The sequence below is a fragment of the Heterodontus francisci genome, chromosome 1 (genome assembly GCF_036365525.1).
Source record: "Heterodontus francisci isolate sHetFra1 chromosome 1, sHetFra1.hap1, whole genome shotgun sequence".
NCBI lineage: Eukaryota > Metazoa > Chordata > Chondrichthyes > Heterodontiformes > Heterodontidae > Heterodontus > Heterodontus francisci.
In genome coordinates, this window is record NC_090371.1 from 206,311,118 (window position 1) to 206,336,375 (window position 25,258).

The window sequence follows — 25,258 nt, forward strand, 5'->3', positions numbered from 1 at the left end:
CAAGAGGGAAAAATATACTTGACCTCAACCTCACCAATCTGCCTGTCGTAGATGCATCTGTCCATGACAGTATTGTCAGGAGTGACCACCGCACAGTCCTTGTGGAGACAAAGTCCCATCTTCACATTGAGGACACCCTCCATCATGTTGTGTGGCAATAACCCCGTGCTAAATGGGATAGATTTAGAACAGATCTAGCAACTCAAAACTGGGCATCCATGAGGTGCTGTCGGCCATCTGCTGCAGCAGATTTGTATTCAACCACAATCTGTAACCTCATGGCCCGGAATATCCCTCACTCTACCATTACCATCAAGCCGGGGGACCAACCCTGGTTCAATGAAGAGTGCAGGAGGGCATATCAGGAGCAGCACCAGGCATATCTCAAAATGAGGTGTCAGCCTGGTGAAGCTACAACACAGGACTACTTGCATGCAAAAAGCAGAAGCAGCATGCAAAAGACAGGGCTAAGTAATCCCACAAACAACGGATCAGATCTAAGCTCTGCAGTCCTGACAGATCCAGTCATAATGGTGGTGGACAATTAAACGACTAACAGGAAAAGCAGACTCCACAAAGATCCCAATCCTCAACGATAGGGGAATCCAGCACATCAGTGCAAGAGACAAGGCTGAAACATTTGCATCCATCTTCAGCCAGAAGTACCAAGTGGATGATCCATCTCGGTCTCCTCCTGAAGTCCCCAGAGGCCAGACTTCAGCCAATCCGATTCACTCAGCGTGATATCAAGAAACAGCTGAAGGCACTGGACACTGCAAAGGCTAAGGGCCCTGACAACATTTCAGCAATAGTACTGAAGACCTGTGCTCCAGAACTAGCCACGTCCCAAGCCAAGCTGTTCCAGTACAGCTACAACACTGGCATCTACCCAACAATGTGGAAAATTGCCCAAGTATGCCCTGTACACAAGAAGCAGGAAAAATCTAACCTGGCCAATTACTGCCCCATCAGTCTAATCTCGATCATCGGTAAAGTGATGGAATGGGTCGTTAACAGTGTTATCAAGTGGCACTTGCTCAGCAATAACCTGCTCACCGACGTTCAGTTTGGGTTCCACCAGGGCCGCTCACTTCCTGACCTCATTACAGCCTTGGTCCAAACATGGCCAAAAGAGCGGAACTCCAGAGGTGAGGGGAGAGTGACTGCTCTTGACATCAAGGCAGCATTTGACAGAGTATGGCATCAAGGGGTCCTAGAAAATCTGGAGTCAATGGGAATCAGGGGGAAAACTCTTTGCTAGTTGGAGTCATACCTAACACAAATGAAGATGTTTGTGGTTGTTGGAGGTCAATCCTCTCAGTCCCAGGACATCACTGCAGGAGTTCCTCAGGGTAGTGACCTAGGCCCAACCATCTTCAGCTGTTTCATCAATGATCTTCCCCCCACATCATAAGATCAGAAATGGGGATGTTCACTGATAATTGCACAATGTTCAGCACCATTCGCCACTCCTCAGATACTGAAGCAACCCATGTCCAGATCCAGCAAGACCTGGACAACATCTAGGCTTGGGCTGATAAATGGCAAGTAACATTTGCACCCACACAAGTGCCAGGCAACGACCATCTCAAAAAAAGAGTGTCTAACCATCTTCCCTTGACATTCAATGGCATTACCATCGCTAAATCCCCCACTACCAACATCCTGGGAGCTACCATTGACCATGAACTGAACTTAACCAGCCACATATATACTGTGGTTACAAGAGCATGTCAGAGGCTGGGAATTCAGTGGCGAGTAACTCACCTCCTGTCTCTCCAATGCCTGTCCACCATCTACAAGGCACAAGTCAGGAGTGTGATGGAATACTCTCCACTTGCCTGGATGGGTGCAGCTCCTCGAGGACTGCAGCGGTTCAAGAAGGCAGCTCACCTCCACCTTCTCAAGGGCAATTAGGGATGGGCAATAAATGCTGGTCTAGCCAGCGACGCCCACATCCCACAAACGAATATTTTTTAAAAAGGCCACTGCGAGGGTACTAGGCACCATTCCGGTCACGGCATTACAGGAAGGATGTGATTGCACTAGAGAGTACGGAGGAGATTTACGATGATGTTGCCAGGAACGGAGAATTTTAGCCATGAAGAAAAGATTGGATAGGCTTGGGTTGTTTTCTTTGGACCAGGAGAAGGCTGAGGTGAGATTTACTTGAGGCGTATAAAATTATCAGGGGCCTAGATAGAGTGGATTGGGCGGCACAGTGGCGCAGTGGCTAGCACTGCAGCCTCACAGCTCCAGCGACCCAGGTTCAGTTCTGGGTACTGCCTGTGCGGAGTTTGCAAGTTCTCCCTGTGTCTGCGTGGGTTTCCGCCGTGTGCTCCGGTTTCCTCCCACCTCCAAAAGACTTGCAGGTTGATAGGTAAATGGGCCATTGTAAATTGCCCCTAGTGTAGGTAAGTGGTAGGAGAATGGTGGGGATGTGGTAGAGAATATGGGATTAATGTAGGATTAGTATAAATGGGTGTTTGTTGGTTGGCACAGACTCGGTGGGCCGAAGGGCCTGTTTCAGTGCTGTATCTCTAAATAAATAAATAAAAATAAATTTCAAGTTAAGGATTGGAGGGGAGTTCAGGAGAAAAGTTTCACCCAGAGGGTGGTGGGGGTTTGGAACCCACTGCCCGAAAGGGTAGAAGAGGCAGAAATCATAATTGCATTTAAAAACTACTTGGATACGCACCTGAAGTGCCATAGCCTACAGGGCCACATACCAAGAGCTGGAAAACTGGGATTAGGCTGGATAGCTATTTTCCGGCTGGCACAGACATGATGGGCCGAATGGTCTCCTTCTGTGCCATAATTTTCTCGGTTTCCATATTTCCATCAGAGCCAGCACAATTCCTTTTTGATGAGCAAAGGCTTTTGGACTGTGGGCATTTTTCAATAAAGTCTGCACAAACTTAGTTGGACTATGTTCAAGTGTAGCTTAGCAAGACAACTTCCATCTGTGATGCACTTGGCACAGTGCCGGTTCAAAACATTGGAATTCATATTTTAAAACACAGCTGAAAAGGTGGGACCCTGCTTGATGGCATATGATTCACCAGCTTCTCTCTCTGCGTGGAAACAACTAGCAATGTGAGAGACTAAAAATAAAATGTGACAACTCATTATTATGCACAATAACCAAAGCAATGCTGAATCACCTCAAAGCATCCAACGTAAAGGTACAATAACTAATGCCCTTTTTCAAAAAAACTATTGCATTATTCTGTACCATTGCAGCACCAGTCAGACTATTTGTAAGATTAGATTACACAAAATATGTACACAGAAATAGGCCATTCGACCCAACTAGTCGGCACTGGTGTTTATATGCCACACAAGTCTCCCCCCATTCTACCTAAATCATCTCAGCCTTTCAGCACATCTTTCTATTCCTTTTTCTTTCATATTTGGCACATCCTTTTGAAAGCATCTAAGCTATTTATCAAAGCAAAATACTGCAGATGCCGGAAAACTGAGATGATAACAGAAAATGCTGGAAATACCCAGCCAGTCTGGCAGTATTTGTAGAGAGAGAGAGACAGAGAGACAGAGAGACAGAGAGAGAGAGACAGAGAGAGAGAAACAGGGTTAACATTTCAGGTCGATGACCCTTCATCAGAACTGGGCCCAGTTCTTGTATTTTTGGCCCCTGGTTTTGAATTATCCCACAAGTGAAAATATTCTCTCCACATCTACCCGGTCCAACCCATTCATAATTTTCAAGATCACCTTTAAATAGTCTCTTTTCTAAAAAAAAAACCCCCAACGTGTGCAATCTATCCCTCCTTTAGCTGCTACTTCCTGCCAGTTTATTTGCAGGGAGTTGAAATCTCCCATGATTATTATTTTATACCTGCTACTCACCGTATAGATTTGGCTACATATTTCTTTCTCCAATTCCCTTCCACTATTTGATTGCCTACAATATTCCCCGATTAGATGATGAACCCCTTACATTTTAACTCAATCCATATAGATTCTGCATCGACATTTCAGCTAGTTACATCCTTTTTGTCCTGTCATTATGCATATTATTTTTCACGAGTACAGCTATCCCACCTAATCTCCTTCCTTTCCTTCCTAAATGTGTTATATCCTGCAACATTTAGTTGCTTATCTTGTTCTCTATGTAGCTATGCTTCAGTCATCCCCATTATATCTGGATCCTCTCCACAAATTAGTGCATCCAGTTCATCCATTTTGATTTGAACAATACGTACATTGCTGTACCAACAGCTTAAATTGTTTTTAAGTCATTACTCCTCTTACTCTGTTTTGAGTGTTACTTTACCTTTATGCTCTACGAATTTATTTGATCTCTGGCCATTCATGCCATCCTTATTCCTTCCTTGAGTTTATCCTTTACTCTCTTTTCTGATTCTTTTATTGTTAGGTCTATGTAATTTCAAGCAGTTCCCTCCCCTCAAGTTATTAGTTTATTTACAGCCCTAGTTATTCTTTCCGCTAGGTCGCTTGTTCTAGAGCTGATTCTCATAATAGTGAGCATTGCAATTATAAACTTTATTTCCACCATATTTTATCGAAGAAAACAATTTAAACCAAGGAGTGAATTACAGGCTATAATCTGACCCTAGGGTTACAAGCAAATTAAAACATTATTCAAACCCCTTCAATAAGTTAGAGCCATAGAATTGCCTTCTCCTTCATCTATTATTCTATGTATAATCAATATGTTACTACTTACTTAGGATATTGAAGGCAATGTCTTTAATTTGCTGAATCAGCACCAGCTACCCCATGTCTGTACTGGTGAAGCTTTCTAATAATTATTTAAATCAAGGTTCTGCACATATCAAGAGCCACAAAGTCACTTCTTTGAAAATTGCAATGAAAATTAATTACATAAAGTGCACTGCAAATCTCAATTCCGAAAGGATTAATGAAAGTCGAGGAGATCTAAATTGTAGTCAGTACGTTGTTAACAATGTGAAGAGGAGAAGGGCACTGAATAGTATGGTGTAAATCCATCATTCTTTCAATTACTTCTACGTAAGTAACCATTGACTTTACTTCAATTGGCCATTATTTCCATGGCAACTCCATCTTCGGCCCTCTATTCTATCTGCTTTTCAATATTACATTTCGTGCTGGATCAAACTTGTCCTGCAGGCTGACAGCACCTTTCACAAGTTAATCTGCGTATGCACAGTCCTCTGCTTCTAGTGTGGTGTTAACCTGACTTCATTAAAGATATAATCCGATCCTGTTCCTGGTTTTAGACTATTTGCATTGAGGGAATCTGCTATTTTCAAGCTCTTAGGAGTAACAATTTAACATATCACCATTTCTCATTATTAAAGCATACAAGAAAGCTTATAAAAGGTCAGTTATGATAAAAACAGTTATTAAAATACACTCTTTTATTGGAGTCTTAAACTTTACTCTTCTCTAACATTCCACACTGGAATGCAACTCGTTGGCAGTAGCAGCAGGACAATATCTGGAAACGAGAATTTGTTTATGCAAGTGCCTGTTGGATCATCCATCAAAATTATGACTGGAATCTCCCATATTCATCTCTACTAGCTGTACGTGTCTTGGTTATGGCCCACTTCTGTAGGAACATGTTTACTACATGTCAAACATATTAAGTGATCGAAGAACAACATGCACCTCCTAAATTCCTTGCTCCCAAGGGTCCATAGATCTCAGCAGGTGCTGTCATTAAGCTTTTTTTTAAAAAAAGCTCAACATAAACCTGCACACTTTCTTCAATGCTAGGCTAAACTATGAAATTCCCTGCCCAGCAATATTTTACTTTCACATAAAAATTTAGGAGTTTTTAAAGTATTAATCTGTTTAATATCTGGAAACCATGGTGATCAATTCCTCCTTTCTACAGCTTCTCAAAATCAATAACTCAGCATAGCAGTCACTATGAACTTTTAGGTTCCAATCCCAGTACACATGCACCCCAGTGCTGCTTCAGGCATCAGGTTCCATCCACTTCAGATTCCAGAGTAGATGGTGAGGTCAGAAAGAGATCAACCCTGTTCAGAGAGGGAGAAAAGGATCAAGGGGGAAAAGAGACTACCTCACCCCAAGTCTTCATCAGACCTGCCCAGTAGACACACAGGTCAGCCTCATTTCCAACTCCACCTCACCTTCCCTTACAAGATCTGAGAACTCCCTTCCTAACAGCACTGTGGGTGTACCCACTCCAGATGGACTGCAGTGGTTCAAAAAGGCGGCTCACAACCACCTTCCAAAGGGCAATTAGGGATGGGCAATAAATGCTGGTCTAGCCAGTGACACCCGCATCCCGTGAAAGAATAAAAAAAGACCCTGCCTCACACAGAGCCTGGCCTCATCATCAGTGATAACAACAAAAAGAGGAAGAGCAGGCCACATGGCCTCTCAAGCCTGCTCCACCAGTTAGTAAGATCCAGGATGATCCTCGACCTCATCGACACTTTCCTGCCCCATCGCCATTTCTCCTCAGTCCAAAATGGCCAATTCCTTATTCTGAGACTGTGACTCTTACTTCTGGATTCTCCAGCCAACAGCCTCTCAGCATCTATCCTGTCAAATCTTCTCAGCATCTTTTATATTTCAAGAAGATCACCTCACTGCAATGGTCCATTAACCATTAGTTGTAATTATTTCCTGCACCAAGAACAACTGAAACTGCACTCATTCACTTTTATTCTGTTCCAGAAATTCCTATCTGGGGATAACTCAACAATAAGAACAGTTCCTTTAATGTAGAAAATGTTTAGATTCACATCACAGAGGAATTTTAAACATAGATATTGATCCATAGGAAGAGATATTAGGATGGGGAAACCACAATTGGTCAAACAGGCTTTTGAGGAGGAAAGGGAGAGGCAGACACATTTAGGGAGGTGATTATAGAATGTGGGGCCAGTCAACTGAAGGCATGACCGCCAGTGGTGCGGTGGAGAGGAAGGAGACACCAGACAAGGGAAGGGTCAGAGAAAAGAAGTGTTGTGGTGGGGGGCTGTTGTCAGACTGGACAAGTTTATAAAGATATAGAGGACTGAAGCCATAAGGCATTTAAACATGAGGATGAGAGTTGGTGGACCAGAAACCAATGTAGGTCAGTGCGAACAGCGATGATTGGGACTTGCTCTAGAATAGGATGTGGGCAACTGCATCCTGGATGAGCTGAAGTTTACAAAAAGGTAGAAGATTGGGAGGTCAGTCAGGAAAACAAGACAGATAGAAAAAAGGCTTGCCTTTATATAGTACCTTTCATGACCTAAGGAAGTTCCAAAGTGTTTTGCAGGCAATAAAGTACTCTTGAAGTGTCATAACTGTTGTAACATAGTAAACACGGCAGCTAATTTGCACATTACAATAGTCAAGTCGGGATGAGGGGTTTAGTGGCAGACTTATACTAAATTATTTAGGAAACACTTGACACTCAACAAATACTTACACAACCAGTAATGCTTTATATATTTCTATTAATTTAGGTTTTAGTTTAGTTTAGAGATACAGCACTGAAACAGGCCCTTCGGCCCACCGAGTCTGTGCCGACCATCAACCACCCATTTATACTAATCCTACACTAATCCCATATTCCTACCACATCCCCACCTGTCCCTATATTTCCCTACCACCTACCTATACTAGGGGCAATTTATAATGGCCAATTTACCTACCAATCTGCAAGTCTTTTGGCTTGTGGGAGGAAACCAGAGCACCCGGAGAAAACCCACGCAGACACAGGCAGAACTTGCAAACTCCACACAGGCAGTACCCAGAATTGAACCCGGGTAGCTGGAGCTGTGAGGCTGCGGTGCTAACCACTGCGCCGCCCACTGTGTCCCCTGTATTGTAAATGATTTCATGGATGACATTTTGAACAGTCTTGTCAACACAGTGCATAACTGTCAAATTCTTCCAATGTATCAATTTGTTTTCCATGATGGCTTGCAGTATACCGGAAGGGAATGAACAAAGATCCCACATCAGCTATGAGGCCGACAAAATATACAGAATCTCTAGCAGGCACCTCTGCCATTTCAGATTCCTTTAAAAAACAAAAGCAAATGGATTAGAATTTTTGTTTACATTTAGACAAGGCGGACATCAAATTGCTTTGCAAATCATTTACAATACAGGGGACAGCAAAACCTAACTTAATAGGAATATATAATGCATAACTGACTGTGCAAGTATTTGTTGAGTGCCAAGTGTTTTCTAAATAATCCAGCCTTCCTTCATCCTGCTTGTATTAATCAAATGTCTGTATTGTTAGGTTCTGCCAAGCACAAATTTTTGAAAGTTTGTGTTGGGATATCTGATGGGAGTAGCAGGCACAACAGGACATTTAGAGTTCCCCACACAAGCAGTTTATCAGCCACAATATGACCAATTGTCTTTTGTTTAAAAGGTGCAGAGAATGCACTGTTTCACTCTCCTCCAATTTCTGAGTCAAGGTTTTTTTTTTACTTGCACTAGTGGGATCCACTATTATTCACTGGAAGCCAAAAAACCTGACAGACTTACCACTCCCACAGTACCACAACCCAAACCTATCACAGGATATAACACTACCACTGACTGGGTTAGGATGCAGCTAATGTTGTGACTATGCTGGAATAATAAGAAAAAATACTTCATCCATACCCACTTGAAATGTTCCTCTTGTGAATCACTTACTTCTCCATTACTGGTGACAGGGATTTCAGCTGCAGAATCTCTAGCAGGCACTTCTGCCATTTCAGATTCCTTTAAAAGACAAAAGCAAATGGATTAGCATTTTTGTTTATATTTGGACAAGGCGGACATCAAATTGCTTTTGTGCTCTCAAAGGTTGACCCTGCAAGTATACATTTCAACAAAAAGACTCAAATGCAGTGCTGTGAAAACCACAACATGCGGGATCCAGAACACTACAAGACAATTTGTGATGTTATTCCTGCAGATTTACTATAGTAGAATCAATAATTGAATCCACATCCTTTTACAATTGTCATTTTAAGCAACATCAATCAGTTATAACTCTTTGCACCCAAAGAGCTGATTAGATGATTTATTTTTTCCTCAGGAAAACAACTGATTACAATGTTGGATAGAATTTAAAAAATGAACAATCCTTTATTTTCAGTAAATATTTAACTTCCTACAGTACTTTTTAAATCCAGAATTCAAATGAATCATGGGCAATAGTCAATTTCAAGTAAATGGTTTGAGTACTTCTAAACATTACTACATTTTCTATTATTACACAAATAAATAAAAGCCACAGAAAATAATAATGTGTCTGGACTGATGCTCATTCACTGGATTCTCTCTGACCATCTAAGCTAGATTTCCAGTCATGACCCACAATGACTTGTTTGCAATTTCAACAGGCCATCTGTTGAAGAAAGGAAACCTTCCATACTATTCAAGCAAGCATCTTATTGATCTAACCCTGGATTACTAGGACTGCTTCCATAACAACTTACATTGATATAATGCCTTTAACATAATAAATATTCCAAAGTACATCACAGGAATGTTGCAAAGCACAATTTGACAGTGAACCACATAAGGAACTATTAGGGCCGATGACAAAAACCCAAAAGAAGTAGGATCTAAGGAGCATCTTAAAGGTGGAAAGAGAGGTAGAGAGACGGAGAGGTTGAGGAATGAAATTCTACAGCTTCGCCAGTTTGGCAATTGCCAAGGCCCTATGATGGAGCAAATAAAATTAGGGATGCTCAAGAGGCCATAATTAGATAAAAAGAGATATCTTGAAGGGGTGTGGGTCTGGAGTGGATTACAGAGATAGGGAAGAGCAAGGCCAAGGAGGGATTTGAAAACAAGGATGAGAATTTGGAAATCGAGGCATTGCTTAACTAGGAGCCAATATAGGTCAGTGAGCACAGAGATGGTTCAATGGGACCTAGTGCAAGTAAGGTCCTGAGCAGCAGAGTTTTGGATGACCTCAAGTGTAAGGAGGGTATAATGTGGGAGACCAGCCAGGAGGACATTGGAACAGCCAAGTCTAGAGGTAACAAAGGCATGAGAGAGGGTTTCAGCAGCAGATGAGTTAAGGTAAGGATGGAATCGGGCGATGTTACAGGGATGGAACTAGGCAGTCTTCATGATGTGATTGGAAGCTCATCTCGGGGTCGAATATGACATCAAGGTTGTGAAAAGTCTGATTCAACCTCAGACAGTTGCCAGTGAGGGGGGGGGGGGATGGTGTCAGTGGCTAGGGAGAAGAGTTTGCAGCAGGGACCAAAGGCAATGTCTTTGGTTTTTCCAATATATAATAGGAGGAAATTACTTCTCATCCAGTACTGGATCTCCAATGAGCAATCTGATAATTTAGAGACAGTGGAAGAGGTGAGAGAAGTAGTGGTGAGGTAAAGCTGGGTGCATCAGTGTACATGTGAAAACTGACACTGTGTTTTTGGATAATATCGCCGAGGGGCAGCATGTAGATGAAAAATAGGAGGGAGCCAAGGATAGATCCTTCGGAGACACCAGAGTTAACTGTGTAGCAAAAATGAGAAACCAAGTCAGGTGATTCTTTGGCTACAATTAGATAGATAGGAATGGAACCAGGCAAGCACAGTTCCACCCATCTGGGCAACAGTAGAGGCGTTGGAAAAGGATGGCATGGTCAAGCAGTTTCAGGATAAGGGGTCGATCATTTAGGACTGAGATGAGGAGAAATTTCTTCACTCAGAAGGTTATAAATTTTTGGAATTCTCTATCCTGGAGGGTTGCGAATACTCCATCGTCGAGTATATTCAAGGCTAAGACAGATTTTTGTCTCTCAGGGAATCAAGGGATATGGGGAGCAGGCAGGAAAGTGGAATTGAGGCAGAAGATTAACCATGAACGTATTGAATGGCAGATCAGGCTCGAGAGGCTACTCCTGCTCCCATTTCTAGTGATGTTCAACCATGTCAAAGGCTGCAGACATGTCGAGAAGGGCAAGGAAGGATTTCCACAGAAATATTACAAGCTGGATCATACTGCCCTCTACACACAAGTCCATGCTGATATGTATTGAAAGAATATAATTATTGTAGTTTTTAACTAATTGTGAAAGTACATCTGAAAAAAATACTATTTTTACTTGGATGTTTTACAATAGAGAGACCATTTACAAAGATCCATTTCAGACTAACGGAAGTAAGCTTTGCACACCTGTGTTGGCATCCATGCACATGGAATACATAAGATAAAGATTTCACTCCATGATGTTTAGGAAAACTTTTCAAGGTTATGAGAAAGAACAGGGGACTAATTGGAAAATTCCTTCAAAGAGCACAATGAACCGAATGGTCTCCTTCTGTGCTCTATGATTCTATGTTAGGCACAGTGAAATCTCAGCAGAGTCAACTGTTTGTATACTAAGTAGTAGCCAAAAATAATGAGATTCTTATACTTGATAGTTAATAAAGCAGTAAAACTCTTGATCTGTTTCACCAAACCTAGATCAATCTAAGTTAGTGTTCATTGCACTTAAACTAACAGTCAACTGTTTCAGACAATGACACCACCCAGGGCTGAAATTACATTAAACCTGTAACCACACTGGTGCAAAATGATCGTGCTTTGCACTGGCATTGGAGTTAATGTATAAATGCAGTCTCAATTCAGTATCAAGGATCAACTTGATTCTACTTACGGTTACAGAAGTTTAGTGTTTGTGCAGACTGGTCTACACTTCACCAATGCTAAACATGCCATGGAAATACACCCAAGAGAATTTCACAAGCAAGGAAATGAACAGTGAAGCTTCAACAAGTGTTGTGTTCGGTTTTTTTTGATTGATTAAAAAGATATTCTTTTCATAGTTTAATTTTTCTGTAACTCAAAGTATACATTGAATCACAAGGCCTCAGGATGTTCACCACAAATAAATAATGCTCAGCATCTGTAAATGTAATATGAAGTAGTTTCACATCAATATTTAACTATGTAGCTTTTGTCAAACATGGACAGCCCGTTTGTGTGGGGGAACTTCATTTTTGATAAAAATGTCACTAAAACAAACATTCAAATTTCCCATATTCCCATATGCATAAATTAAAGGCACTACCAAATATATTTACTTGTTGAGAAGAGGTTGTACTTATTATTGAACAGCTTAAGAGGCATTAGTATTTGGCAGTGAACCTTAGTTTATTTGATTTCTCCCCGACTGCAAAACATGAGAAGATATGAGGCAACATAAAAAAGACAATCCACAAAAGATACTCATATTCACAATGAGTTCTTGATTTTAACAAATGCTACAGTAACCAATGGACATAAATTTTAAATTTGAACATTTTTTAAAGCTTATGTTGAATTAACATTCAGCCATCAGGGCATGACAACTGGCTTTGGAGGGAGTGAAGGGAATCAGCTAAGATTTCCACTTTTAATCAATATCTAATTAACCAGTCATGGAACATGTGCATGCATGTGTAACTGACACACAGACAGATACAGAGACACAAGAGACCAGAGCTGAGCTCAGGCGCAATTCCACTAATGCTCAAATACACTCACATAACCTGATCTCCACAAATGAAAATGACTTGGGCAACGTACTACAGAACTGATGGCATCTGTGGAAAGGTAACCTGCACCAGTCACCTTGCAGCCTCAAGAGGAAAGAAAATTGGAAGAATCAGTTATGCAGCAACCATTTTTCAGGACACTGGAAAAAGTAGGATTAAATATATACAATATTAGTACTATACCCTTGCACAAGCAACCTAAAATAACTTGGGTTGCATAAAATCTAAACGAGAGATTTATGATGTGTATACCTAATGCCTTCTGCATCTCTCTAAGAATGCACCACACCATTAAGTAAGTATACTTAGCTAAGGGTTAGCATGCCAGCAGAATTGGGCTTCACTAGGACTTCAAGCTCTACCAGAGAATGGATACCCATCCTCCCAACCTCCAATTAACAATACCTGAAAAGCAAATTTTAAATAAAAGTTTAAATGATGAAGTGGGAGTTTAGTAAAGCAACTTGAGCTAGCAATTTATTTTCCAACTCAGTTGGTAAACATTAATACTTAATGTAACCAAAACACAATACTCTGCACGCCTCTTAAAACAGATTAATTTTGCTCTAGAGGTCTTATCTAGAGTATATTCACAAGTACACACATAATGAGATGGAGCATAGAAAATCAGCATAAAAATGGGAGAATATCCCTCTGTGTAATAGGTGCAGTGAAATGGTGAGCTCATTCTTCATAAATGTGTTTGATTTTACTACAGCGACTGCACGACAAACTTCCCCCACATATGCAATAGCACAACTTGCATTGCTTATAGAAACATAGAAAATAGAAGCAGGAGTAGGCCATTCAGCCCTTCAAGGATGCTCCGCCATTCATTATGATCATGGCTGATCATTCAACTCAGTAACCTGTTCCTGCTTTCTCCCCATACCCTTTGATCCCTTTAGACCCAAGAGTTATATCTAACTCCATCTTGAAAACATACAATGTTTTGGCCTCAACTGCTTTCTGTGGTAGCATATTCCACAGGCTCACCACTCTCTTGGTGAAGAAATTTCTCCACATCTCAGCCCTGAAGGTTTACCCCGTATCCTTAGACTATGACCCCTGGTTCTGGATTCCCCCACCATCGGGAACATCCTTCCTGCATCTACCCTATCAAGTCCTGTTAGAATTTTATAGGTTTCTATGAGATCCCCCCTCACTCTTCTAAACTCCAGCAAATATAATCCTAACCGACTCAATCTCTCCTCATACATCAGATCCGCCATCCCAGGAATCAGTCTGGTAAACCTTCGCTGCACTCCCTCGATAGCAAGAACATCCTTCCTCAGATAAGGAGACCAAAACTGCACACAATATTCCAGGTGTGGCCTCATCAAGGCCCTGTATAATTGCAGCAAGACATCCCTGCTCCTGTACTCGAATCCTCTCGCTATGAATGCCAAAATACCATTTGCCTTTTTTACCGCCTGTTGCACCTGCAGGCTTACCTTCAGCGGCTGGTGTACGAGAACACCCAGGTCTCGCTGCATATTCCCCTCTCTCAGTTTATAGCCATTCAGATAATAATCTGCCTTCCTGTTTTTGCTACCAAAGTGGAAAACCTCACATTTATCCACATTATACTGCATCTGCCATGCATTAGCCCACTCACTCAACTTGTCCAAATCACCCTGAAGCCTCTCTGCATCCTCCCACCCAGTTTTGTGTCATCAGCAAATTTGGAAATATTACATTTAATTCCCTCATCCAAATCATTAATATATATTGTGAATAGCTGGGGTCCTAGCACCGATCCCTGCGGTACCCCACTAGTCACTGCCTGTCATTTGGAAAAAGACCCATTTATCCCTACACTTTGTTTCCTGTCTGCCAACCAATTTTCTATCCATTGCAACACACTACCCCCAATCCCGTGCGCTTTAATTTTACACGCTAATCTCTTATGTGGGACTTTGTCAAAAGCCTTCTGAAAGTCCAAATAAACCACATCCACTGGCATCCCCTCATCAACTCTACTAGTCACATCTTCGAAGAATTCTAGTAGATTTGCCAAGCATGATTTCCCTTTCATAAATCCATGCTGGCTCTGCCCGATTCTACCACTGTTCTCTAAGTGCTCTGCTATAAAATCTTTGATAATGGACTCTAGAATTTTCCCCACTACCGACATCAGGCTGACTGGTCAATAATTCCCTGTTTTCTCTCTACCTCCCTTTTTAAATAGTGGGGTGACAGTAGCTACCCTCCAAACTGTAGGAACTGTTCCAGAGTCTATAGAATCTTGCAAGATGACCACCAATGCATCCACTATTTCTAGGGCCACTTCCTTAAGTACTCTGGGATGCATACCATCAGGCCCTGGGGATTTATCGTCCTTCAATCCCATCAATTTCCCCAACACCATTTCTCTACTAAACCATGTTTTTGAGCAAGATCCCAAAACTTCCCCTTATTTATCCTCCTTGGAAGATGCAGATTCTTGCCAGGATATAGCATGTGCTATCTGTCTTTCAATACCTCATTTAGAAAAAAAGAGGGAGAGAGACAAAGAGCAAAAAAAAAAAATGGACTTGCATTTCTACAATGCTTAACCCCACAGCCTTCTAACTCAAAAACTGAGAATATCGCCACGGAGCCAAGGCTGACACCTTGTCACATTCTCTAAACAGATGCTGTCTGACCTTCTGAGTGATTCCAGCATTTTTTGTTTCCCACACATTTACCTCCTAAAGATATCACTGGACAGCAATCAGAACTGTATATCCTGGCTGATCTTTCAACTTCATATTCCAGGTGGGGAAGGGACTAGGCCCATTGCAACATCTTAAATGCAGTCCTGACTGCAGAGTATGAAATGAAACCTGAAATGTTCTTGATCGCATAGCTTAATACTACACTGGCTTAAGGCTTTGTCAATTACGTCACGAGGAAGTTTGAAAGCTTTCCTTACTACATTTACTTCAGTTTGTAAAGAAATACTTGTGTTTATATAGCACCTTTTATGACCACCTAGCCTCCCAAAGCGCTTTACAGCCAATGAGAAGTACCTTGAAGTGTACTCACTAGTGTAATGTAGGAAATACAGCAAGCAATTTGCACATAACAAGCTCCCACTAATAGCAAAGTGGTAACTGAAGATAATCCGTTTTTGTAATGTTGATTGAGGGATAACTTTTGGCCAGGACACCAGAGATAACTCCTTTATTCTTCCTCGAAATATTGCCATGGGATCTTTCATGCCCACCTGATAGGGTAGATGGGGCCTCGGTTTAACATCTCATCCGAAAGACAGCACCTCTGATAGTGTAGCACGCCCTCAGTACTGCAGTGGAGTGTCAGGCCAGATTTTTATGCTCAAGTCCTGGAGTGGGACTTTGAACCCACAACCTTCTGACTCAGAAGTGAGTGCACTACCATCTGAGCCACAGATGAAAGTGTATATTTGCAAACTGTAAACACTATTTAAAATGGAATCTCACCAGCACTAACTGTGTCTCTTAAACCATTGCAAAGAATATTATTTTGCCACTCTCTTGACAATTCTTTACCTTTTAGCATCAGAGTACTAATAACTTAAGAGAATGACTGTGTTTAGGAACCTGAATATGTGGGGAGTGAAATAACATACATATATAGTTGTAGTACAAAAGTAAAGTACTGCTGTTGCTGGAAACCTGAAATAAACAGAAAATGCTGTAAATACTCAGGAGGTCAGGCAGCATGTGTGGAGAAAGAAACAAAGTTAACATTTCAGGTGTATGAACTTTCTTCAGAACTGGAAAATATTGCACATTTAACAGATTTGAGTAGAGACAGAGACCATATACAGTACATTAATTGACATGTTTCAATGCTTCAAGATGGCTCCTGGGCTGGAAGCTCCCTTGCTGTTCAACTCTATCCATGGCCATCTGCTCCCATCCCTAACGTTTTCTCCCCCAATCTGCCCTCTTAAACTGTTTAAATTCCCCTGGCTCTTCAAATCAGTTCATTTTAGCCCTATCTAAAGGCTAACAGTTAGTTTAGTGTATGTTACCTGGGCCCACTGCCCTCCCCCAGCCACACCTGCTCTTTGTTTTCTCAATGAAATTGATCCGGATGAAACGGACGAGCACAGCTGCCGTTTCTTTAATCTCCAATCCTGCTGTCTTCACAGTCCAGAGTGTCTGCAGCCACGGCATGCGGTAAGTCCATCGAGGTGAAGAAGGAGCAGCGGGACCCGAGAGAAGTCCTGAGAAAAGGTGCCCCGAACACCCAAAAAATCCACGAACGGCCCCCCCGGCCGCAACTTCAAAGCGCCCGCGGGAGATGGCTCGGAGAGCATCTGCAGCGCACTGTCGGCAATGCTGCATGCCTTTATTTAAACCACTGCAAAAAAAACCCTTAGCAAATGTAATCACCTCTAAGTCTGCCAAATGATGCTTCACCTCCCGAAGGACGTGGATGAGCTTTCCGGACGTCGATGGTGGGCACTGAGGAAATGGCTTATTACCTGCACCAGCTTCCTCCCCCACCTTCCACCAACACCCCCCCCCCCGTCCCCTTCGCTGCTCCACCCGCTCAGCTCACCCCCTCACAACCCCGTCCCAGCCCGCGCCCCCCCGCACCATCTTCACCCCGCACCCCCTTCCCCTGCACCCCCCCCCCACCGGCACCATCCTACACCTGTGTAGGGGCCCCAACAACCCCACTGCCTTGTGGGCGTCTCGGGAGAGACCAAGGCTAAGGGAGTAAACCGTAACAGATAATCCGGAGCGGAACCCCATAGGCGGTCATGTGTCACCTTTGGCATGTTTCCGGCAGTTCCTGCAGCCATACTGGTGCCAAACGTCGTGCCCTGCATTCCTTTGGACCCCACCAGAAAGGCAGAGAGGGGGGTTTTGACGACTGGGCAACTCTCAACCTCCATAAATTTGCCCAGGCATGCGCCATGGAGAGGTCACTCCATAGTTGCCTCACAGCGACTAAAACAACACGGAAGGCAGCAGTTACGGGTTATAAGTCCAGATAAATTGGCGTAGAAACTGGGCGCCACGGGTTGCCTTTGTCGGTGGGAGAGGTCATTGCACCTCACTGGACAGCTACCGCCCGCCTCAAACCGGGCAGCCCCCGGTCAATAAGGTTCTGTCCCGCCACAGTCTGCCTGCTTCAATGGGTGCTTGGAGCTCAGGGTCATTGCCCGAAAGGTGGACTGATACACCGCACCAAACAACATGAAAAAAGGAAAGAAGGTACCAGCCCTTCGCTTTGCAAGCTGGAACGTCAGAACTATGTGTCCTGGCCTGTCGGAAGACCTTACACAAATCAACAATTCTCGGAAGACCGCCATCATTAACAACGAGCTCAGTAGATTCAATGTGGACATTGCAGCACTTCAGGAGACTCGCCTCCCCGCGAGTGGCTCTCTAGCAGAGCAAGACTACACCTTCTTCTGGCAGGGCAGGGATCCTGAAGAACCAAGACAGCATGGAGTGGGCTTCGCCATCAGAAATTCCTTGCTCAGCATGATAGAGCCTCCCTCAAATGGCTCGGAACGCATACTGTCCATCTGACTGCTCACCACCTCTGGTCCAGTACACCTACTCAGCATCTATGCTCCAACACTCTGCACCCCACCTGAAGCTAAAGACCAGTTCTATGAACAACTCCATATCATTAGCAGCATCCCCAACACCAAACACCTATTCCTGCTGGGGGACTTTAATGCCAGGGTTGGGGCCGACCATGACTCATGGCCCTCCTGCCTTGGGCGCTATGGCGTTGGAAGGATGAATGAGAACGGGCAGAGACTGCTTGAGTTGTGTACCTATCATAACCTCTGCATCACCAACTCGTTCTTTCACACTAAACCCTGTCACCAGGTTTCATGGAGGCACCCAAGATCGCGTCGTTGGCACCAGCTAGACCTCATTGTCACAAGGCGAGCCGCCTTAAACAGTGTTCAAAATCACACACAGCTTCCACAGTGCGGACTGCGACACCGACCACTCCCTGGTGTGCAGCAAGGTTAGACTCAGACCAAAGAAGTTGCATCATTCCAAGCAGAAGGGCCACCCGCGCATCAACACGAGCAGAATTTCTCACCCACAGCTGTTACAAAAATTTCTAAATTCACTTGTAACAGCCCTTCAAAACACTCCCACAGGGGATGCTGAGACCAAGTGGGCCCACATCAGAGACGCCATCTATGAGTCAGCTTTGACCACCTACGGCAAAAGTGCGAAGAGAAATGCAGACTGGTTTCAATCTCATAATGAAGAGCTGGAACCTGTCATAGCCGCTAAGCGCATTGCACTTTTGAACTACAAGAAAGCCCCCAGCGATTTAACATCCGCAGCACTTAAAGCAGCCAGAAGTACTGCACAAAGAACAGCTAGGCGTTGCGCAAACGACTACTGGCAACACCTATGCAGTCATATTCAGCTGGCCTCAGACACTGGAAACATCAGAGGAATGTATGATGGCATGAAGAGAGCTCTTGGGCCAACCATCAAGAAGATCGCCCCCCTCAAATCTAAATCGGGGGACATAATCACTGACCAACGCAAACAGATGGACCGCTGGGTTGAGCACTACCTAGAACTGTACTCCAGGGAGAATGCTGTCACTGAGACTGCCCTCAATGCAGCCCAGCCTCTACCAGTCATGGATGAGCTGGACATACAGCCAACCAAATCGGAACTCAGTGATGCCATTGATTCTCTAGCCAGCGGAAAAGCCCCTGGAAAGGACAGCATTACCCCTGAAATAATCAAGAGTGCCAAGCCTGCTATACTCTCAGCACTACATGAACTGCTATGCCTGTGCTGGGACGAGGGAGCAGTACCCCAGGACATGCGCGATGCCAATATCATCACCCTCTATAAAAACAAAGGTGACCGCGGTGACTGCAACAACTACCGTGGAATCTCCCTGCTCAGCATAGTGGGGAAAGTCTTTGCTCGAGTCGCTCTGAACAGGCTCCAGAAGCTGGCCGAGCGCGTCTACCCTGAGGCACAGTGTGGCTTTCGTGCAGAGAGATCGACCATTGACATGCTGTACTCCCTTCGTCAGATACAGGAGAAATGCCGTGAACAACAGATGCCCCTCTACATTGCTTTCATTGATCTCACCAAAGCCTTTGACCTCGTCAGCAGACGTGGTCTCTTCAGACTACTAGAAAAGATCGGATGTCCACCAAAGCTACTAAGTATCATCACCTCATTCCATGACAATATGAAAGGCACAATTCAACATGGTGGCTCCTCATCAGAGCCCTTTCCTATCCTGAGTGGTGTGAAACAGGGCTGTGTTCTCGCACCCACACTTTTTGGGATTTTCTTCTCACTGCTGCTTTCACATGCGTTAAAGTCCTCTGAAGAAGGAATCTTCCTCCACACAAGATCAGGGGGCAGGTTGTTCAACCTTGCCCGTCTAAGAGCGAAGTCCAAAGTACGGAAAGTCCTCATCAGAGAACTCCTCTTTGCTGACGATGCTGCATTAACATCTCACACTGAAGAGTGCCTGCAGAGTCTCATCGACAGGTTTGTGGCTGCATGCAATGAATTTGGCCTAACCATCAGCCTCAAGAAAACGAACATCATGGGGCAGGACGTCAGAAATGCTCCATCCATCAATATTGGCGACCACGCTCTGGAAGTGGTTCAAGAGTTCACCTACCTAGGCTCAACTATCACCAGTAACCTGTCTCTAGATGCAGAAATCAACAAGCGCATGGGTAAGGCTTCCACTGCTATGTCCAGACTGGCCAAGAGAGTGTGGGAAAATGGCGCACTGACACGGAACACAAAAGTCCGAGTGCATCAGGCCTGTGTCCTCAGTACCTTGCTCTACGGCAGCGAGGCCTGGACAACGTATGCCAGCCAAGAGAGACGTCTCAATTCATTCCATCTTCGCTGCCTTCGGAGAATACTTGGCATCAGGTGGCAGGACTATATCTCCAACACAGAAGTCCTTGAGGCGGCCAACACCCCCAGCTTATACACACTACTGAGTCAGCGGCGCTTGAGATGGCTTGGCCATGTGAGCCGCATGGAAGATGGCAGGATCCCCAAAGACACATTGTACAGCGAGCTCGCCACTGGTATCAGACCCACCGGCCGTCCATGTCTCCGCTATAAAGACGTCTGCAAACGCGACATGAAATCGTGTGACATTGATCACAAGTCGTGGGAGTCAGTTGCCAGCATTCGCCAGAGCTGGCGGGCAGCCATAAAGACAGGGCTAAATTGTGGCGAGTCGAAGAGACTTAGTAGTTGGTAGGAAAAAAGACAGAGGCGCAAGGGGAGAGCCAACTGTGCAACAGCCCCGACAAACAAATTTCTCTGCAGCACCTGTGGAAGAGCCTGTCACTCCAGAATTGGCCTTTATAGCCACTCCAGGCGCTGCTTCACAAACCACTGACTACCTCCAGGCGCGTATCCATTGTCTCTCGAGATAAGGAGGCCCAAAAGAAAAGAAAAAGAAAAGAAATTGACATAAAAACAAGAAATGCTGGATTCACTCAGCAGGACTGGCAGCATCTGTGGAAAGAGAAGCAGAGTTAACGTTTCGGGTCAGTGACCCTTCTTCGGAACTGACAAATATTAGAAAAGTCACAGATTATAAACAAGTGAGGTGGGGGTTGGGCAAGAGATAACAAAGGAGAAGGTGCAGATTGGACCAGGCCACATAGCTGACCAAAAGGTCCAATCTGCACCTTCTCCTTTGTTATCTCTTGCCCAACCCCCACCTCACTTGTTTATAATCTGTGACTTTTCTAATATTTGTCAGTTCCGAAGAAGGGTCACTGACCCGAAACGTTAACTCTGCTTCTCTTTCAACAGATGCTGCCAGCCCTGCTGAGTGAATCCAGCATTTCTTGTTTTTGTTTCAGATTTCCAGCATCCGCAGTATTTTGCTTTTAAAGAAATTGACATGTTCACTGAAGCACACCAAGTGAAGGATGCTTATGTATTGATGTCAATGTAGTTCTTTTACATTAGTCTCAACAAGTCTTGCAAATTGAAAATTTTGGTGGGGAAAGATCTGACTCCAGCCCAGGACCCAGTGAAGAGCTGTTTAAATTCATACAAGCCTTCCTGAAATTTGAGGAAAGGGCATAGAGGCATTTTTCATTTCTTTTGAAAAGACAGCCAGATAGATGGAGTGGCCAAATGAAACTGCGCACTGCTTATGCAAAACAGGTTGATGGGCAGGGCTCATGAAGTTTATGCCACGCTTTCTGAGGAGGCTTCTGCAGAATATGAGATGGCAAAAAAGGTTATTGTCGCTGTTTATGAGTTAGTCCCTGAAGCGTACAGGCAGAAATTTCAGAACCTCGGGAAACAGCCTGGGGAGACTTATATAGAATTTGAGAGGGTTAAAGCAAATTAATTTTGATTGTTGGATGCAGGCACTAATGGTAGAGGCCACATACAAGAACCTTAGGGAAATAATTCTCCTGGAAGAATGTAAAAACTCAGTCCCTCTGTTAGTAAGAACCCATGTAGAGAACCAGAAAATTTCAACAGCCAGACTGGCAGTGGAAATTGCTGATGTTTACGAGACTGTTACAAGCCCAAACCCTTTGTCTGTCACCCTCACAAACTGGAGAACGATAGAAGGTGGGAGGGTCAAAGGAAGGCAAATAGCCGGGGACAAGAAAGGAGAGCTGGGAATGCAACAGGCCAAAAGGAAAGTGCTGAGGATGGAAGTGAATCCGAAAGCTTAAGCGTTAAGGGCGGCACAGTGGCGCAGTGGTTAGCACCGCAGCCTCACAGCTCCAGCGACCTGGGTTCAATTCTGGGTACTGCCTGTGAGGAGTTTGCAAGTTCTCCCTGTGTCTGTGTGGGTTTCCTCCGGGTGCTCCGGTTTCTTCCCACAGCCAAAAGACTTGCAGGTTGATAGGTAAATTGCCCCTAGTATAGGTAGGTGGTAGGGGAATATAGGGACAGGTGAGAATGTAGTAGCCATATGGGATTAGTGTAGGATCACAAAGGTGACCGCGGTGACTGCAACAACTACCGTGGAATCTCCCTGCTCAGCATAGTGGGGAAAGTCTTTGCTCGAGTCGCTCTGAACAGGCTCCAGAAGCTGGTCGAGCGCGTCTACCCTGAGGCACAGTGTGGCTTTCGTGCAGAGAGATCGACCGTTGACATGCTGTTCTCCCTTTGTCAGATACAGGAGAAATGCCGTGAACAACAGATGCCCCTCTACATTGCTTTCATTGATCTCACCAAAGCCTTTGACCTCGTCAGCAGACGTAGTCTCTTCAGACTACTAGAAAAGATTGAATGCCCACCAAAGCTACTAAGTATCATCACCTCATTCCATGACAATATGAAAGGCACAATTCAACATGGTGGCTCATCAGAGCCCTTTCCTATCCTGAGTGGCGTGAAACAGGGCTGTGTTCTCGCACCCACACTTTTTGGGATTTTCTTCTCACTGCTGCTTTCACATGCGTTAAAGTCATCTGAAGAAGGAATTTTCCTCCACACAAGATCAGGGGGCAGGTTGTTCAACCTTGCCCGTCTAAGAGCGAAGTCCAAAGTATGGAAAGTCCTCATCAGGGAACTCCTCTTTGCTGACGATGCTGCTTTAACATCTCACACTGAAGAATGCCTGCAGAGTCTCATCGACAGGTTTGCAGCTGCCTGCAATGAATTGGGCCTAACCATCAGCCTCAAGAAAATGAACATCATGGGGCAGGACGTCAGAAATGCTCCATCCATCAATATTGGCGACCACGCTCTAGAAGTGGTTCAAGGGTTCACCTACCTAGGCTCAACTATCACCAGTAACCTGTCTCTAGATGCAGAAATCAACAAGCGCATGGGTAAGGCTTTCACTGCTATGTCCAGACTGGCCAAGAGAGTGTGGGAAAATGGCGCACTGACACGGAACACAAAAGTCCGAGTGTATCAGGCCCGTGTCCTCAGTACCTTGCTCTATGGCAGCGAGGCCTGGACAACATATGTCAGCCAAGAGCGACGTCTCAATTCATTCCATCTTCGCTGCCTCCGGAGAATACTTGGCATCAGGTGGCAGGACCGTATCTCCAACACAGAAGTCCTCGAGGCGGCCAACATCCCCAGCTTGTACACACTAGAGTCAGCGGCTCTTGAGATGGCTTGGCCACGTGAGCCGCATGGAAGATGGCAGGATCCCCAAAGACATATTGTACAGTGAGCTCGCCACTGGTATCAGACCCACCGGCCGTCCATGTCTCCGTTATAAAGACGTCTGCAAATGCAACATGAAATCCTGTGACATTGATCACAAGTCGTGGGAGTCAGTTGCCAGCATTCGCCAGAGCTGGCGGGCAGCCATAAAGACAGGGCTAAAATGTGGCGAGTCGAAGAGACTTAGTAGTTGGCAGGAAAAAAGACAGAGGCGCAAGGGGAGAGCCAACTGTGCAACAGCCCCGACAAACAAATTTCTCTGCAGCACCTATGGAAGAGCCTGTCACTCTAGAATTGGCCTTCATAGCCACTCCAGGCGCTGCTTCACAAACCACTGACCACCTCCAGGCGCGTATCCATTGTCTCTCGAGATAAGGAGGCCCGAAAGGAAGTATAAATGGGTGGTTAATGGTCGGCACAGACTCGGTGGGCCTAAGGGCCTGTTTCAGTGCTGTATCTATAAATCAAATCAATGTTACCATTGCCACAAGGTGGGACACCTTCATGCAGAATACTGCATGTTGCAGGGTAAACCCATGGGGCTTATTGGAGTGTACAAGGCCAATGCAGAGAAATGGGTCCTGACCAGGAGTACGACAGATCCGGCTGTAGCTCTGACTGCAGCTGTAAGGCCAAGTACAAAAACTGCTGTGAGCGCAGGGGACGTGAACAAGATACCCGAGTGTTGTAGGGAATTCATGTCGAAAGGAAAAGTAACTCCTTATCCCTCAAGTGGGGAAGGTAAAACTATAGTTTTATTTATTTATTTAGAGGTACAGCACTGAAACAGACCCTTCGCCCCACCGAGTCTGTGCCGACCAACAACCACCCATTTATACTAATATTTTATTTATTTAGAGATAACAGGAGCCACCCAAACTCCTTTGCTGGGAGAAGGAATAACTTTTCCCCAGAGAGTGCACTGAATGTCAAGCTTTTAGTGACTGGTATTGGTGGGAAGTATATACCTGCACCTTTGTATCAGGTGCACCTGGAGTGTGACCTAATGTCTGGAATGATAACTGTAGGAGTTGTCCATAGTTTGTCTGTAGATGGAGTTGGCCTACTCCTGGGGAATAATTTGGTCGGAGTGAAGGTAGCAGCTTCACCAGTAGTCACTGAAAAACCAAATGAAGTTAAAGAGACAAAACAGTTGCAGCAAAAGGTTTCAGGAATTTTTCCTTCATGTGTAGTAACCCGAGCAATGGCTAAACAAGATCCACTGTCAGAGGTAAAAGTGGCACCACAGACCAATAGCTGAATATCTGAATAAAAGCAAAATACTGCCGGATGCTGGAAATCTGAAATAAAAACAAGAAGTGCTGGAAATACTCAGCAGGTCTGGCAGCATCTGTGGAGAGAGAAGCAGAGTTAACGTTTCAGGTCAGTGACCCTTCTTCAGAAGATGATTTATTGAACATTTGCTTCGGATTATCCAAATCCCCAAAGAAAGTTTCAGATATTCGACGTTAACGTTTCAGGTCAAATGTTCAATAAATCTTCTCTGATCAAGGCTCAGCAAACCGATACAGAGTTAAATAAAGTGGCACAATCGGCTCTAACTGAAACTGAAGCAAAGCGAGTTCCGGAAGGCTACTATATTAAAAATGGGAT

The 25,258-nt window shown here is 44.4% G+C and overlaps 1 protein-coding gene across 12 annotated transcripts in view; it reads right to left on the reverse strand.

Moving 5' to 3' along the window:
• Positions 1-25,258, reverse strand: part of arfip1 (ADP-ribosylation factor interacting protein 1 (arfaptin 1)) — a 234,439-nt gene that overhangs the window by 116,915 nt on the left and 92,266 nt on the right. For 9 of the 12 annotated variants that reach the window (XM_068040908.1, XM_068040851.1, XM_068040878.1 and 6 more), the window contains one exon: positions 8,626-8,727. In XM_068040908.1, coding sequence (XP_067897009.1) covers positions 8,626-8,727 — 102 coding nt within the window. The remainder of the gene's footprint in view (positions 1-8,625; positions 8,728-25,258) is intronic. The other 3 variants (XM_068040928.1, XM_068040898.1, XM_068040934.1) reach the window with 1 other exon arrangement.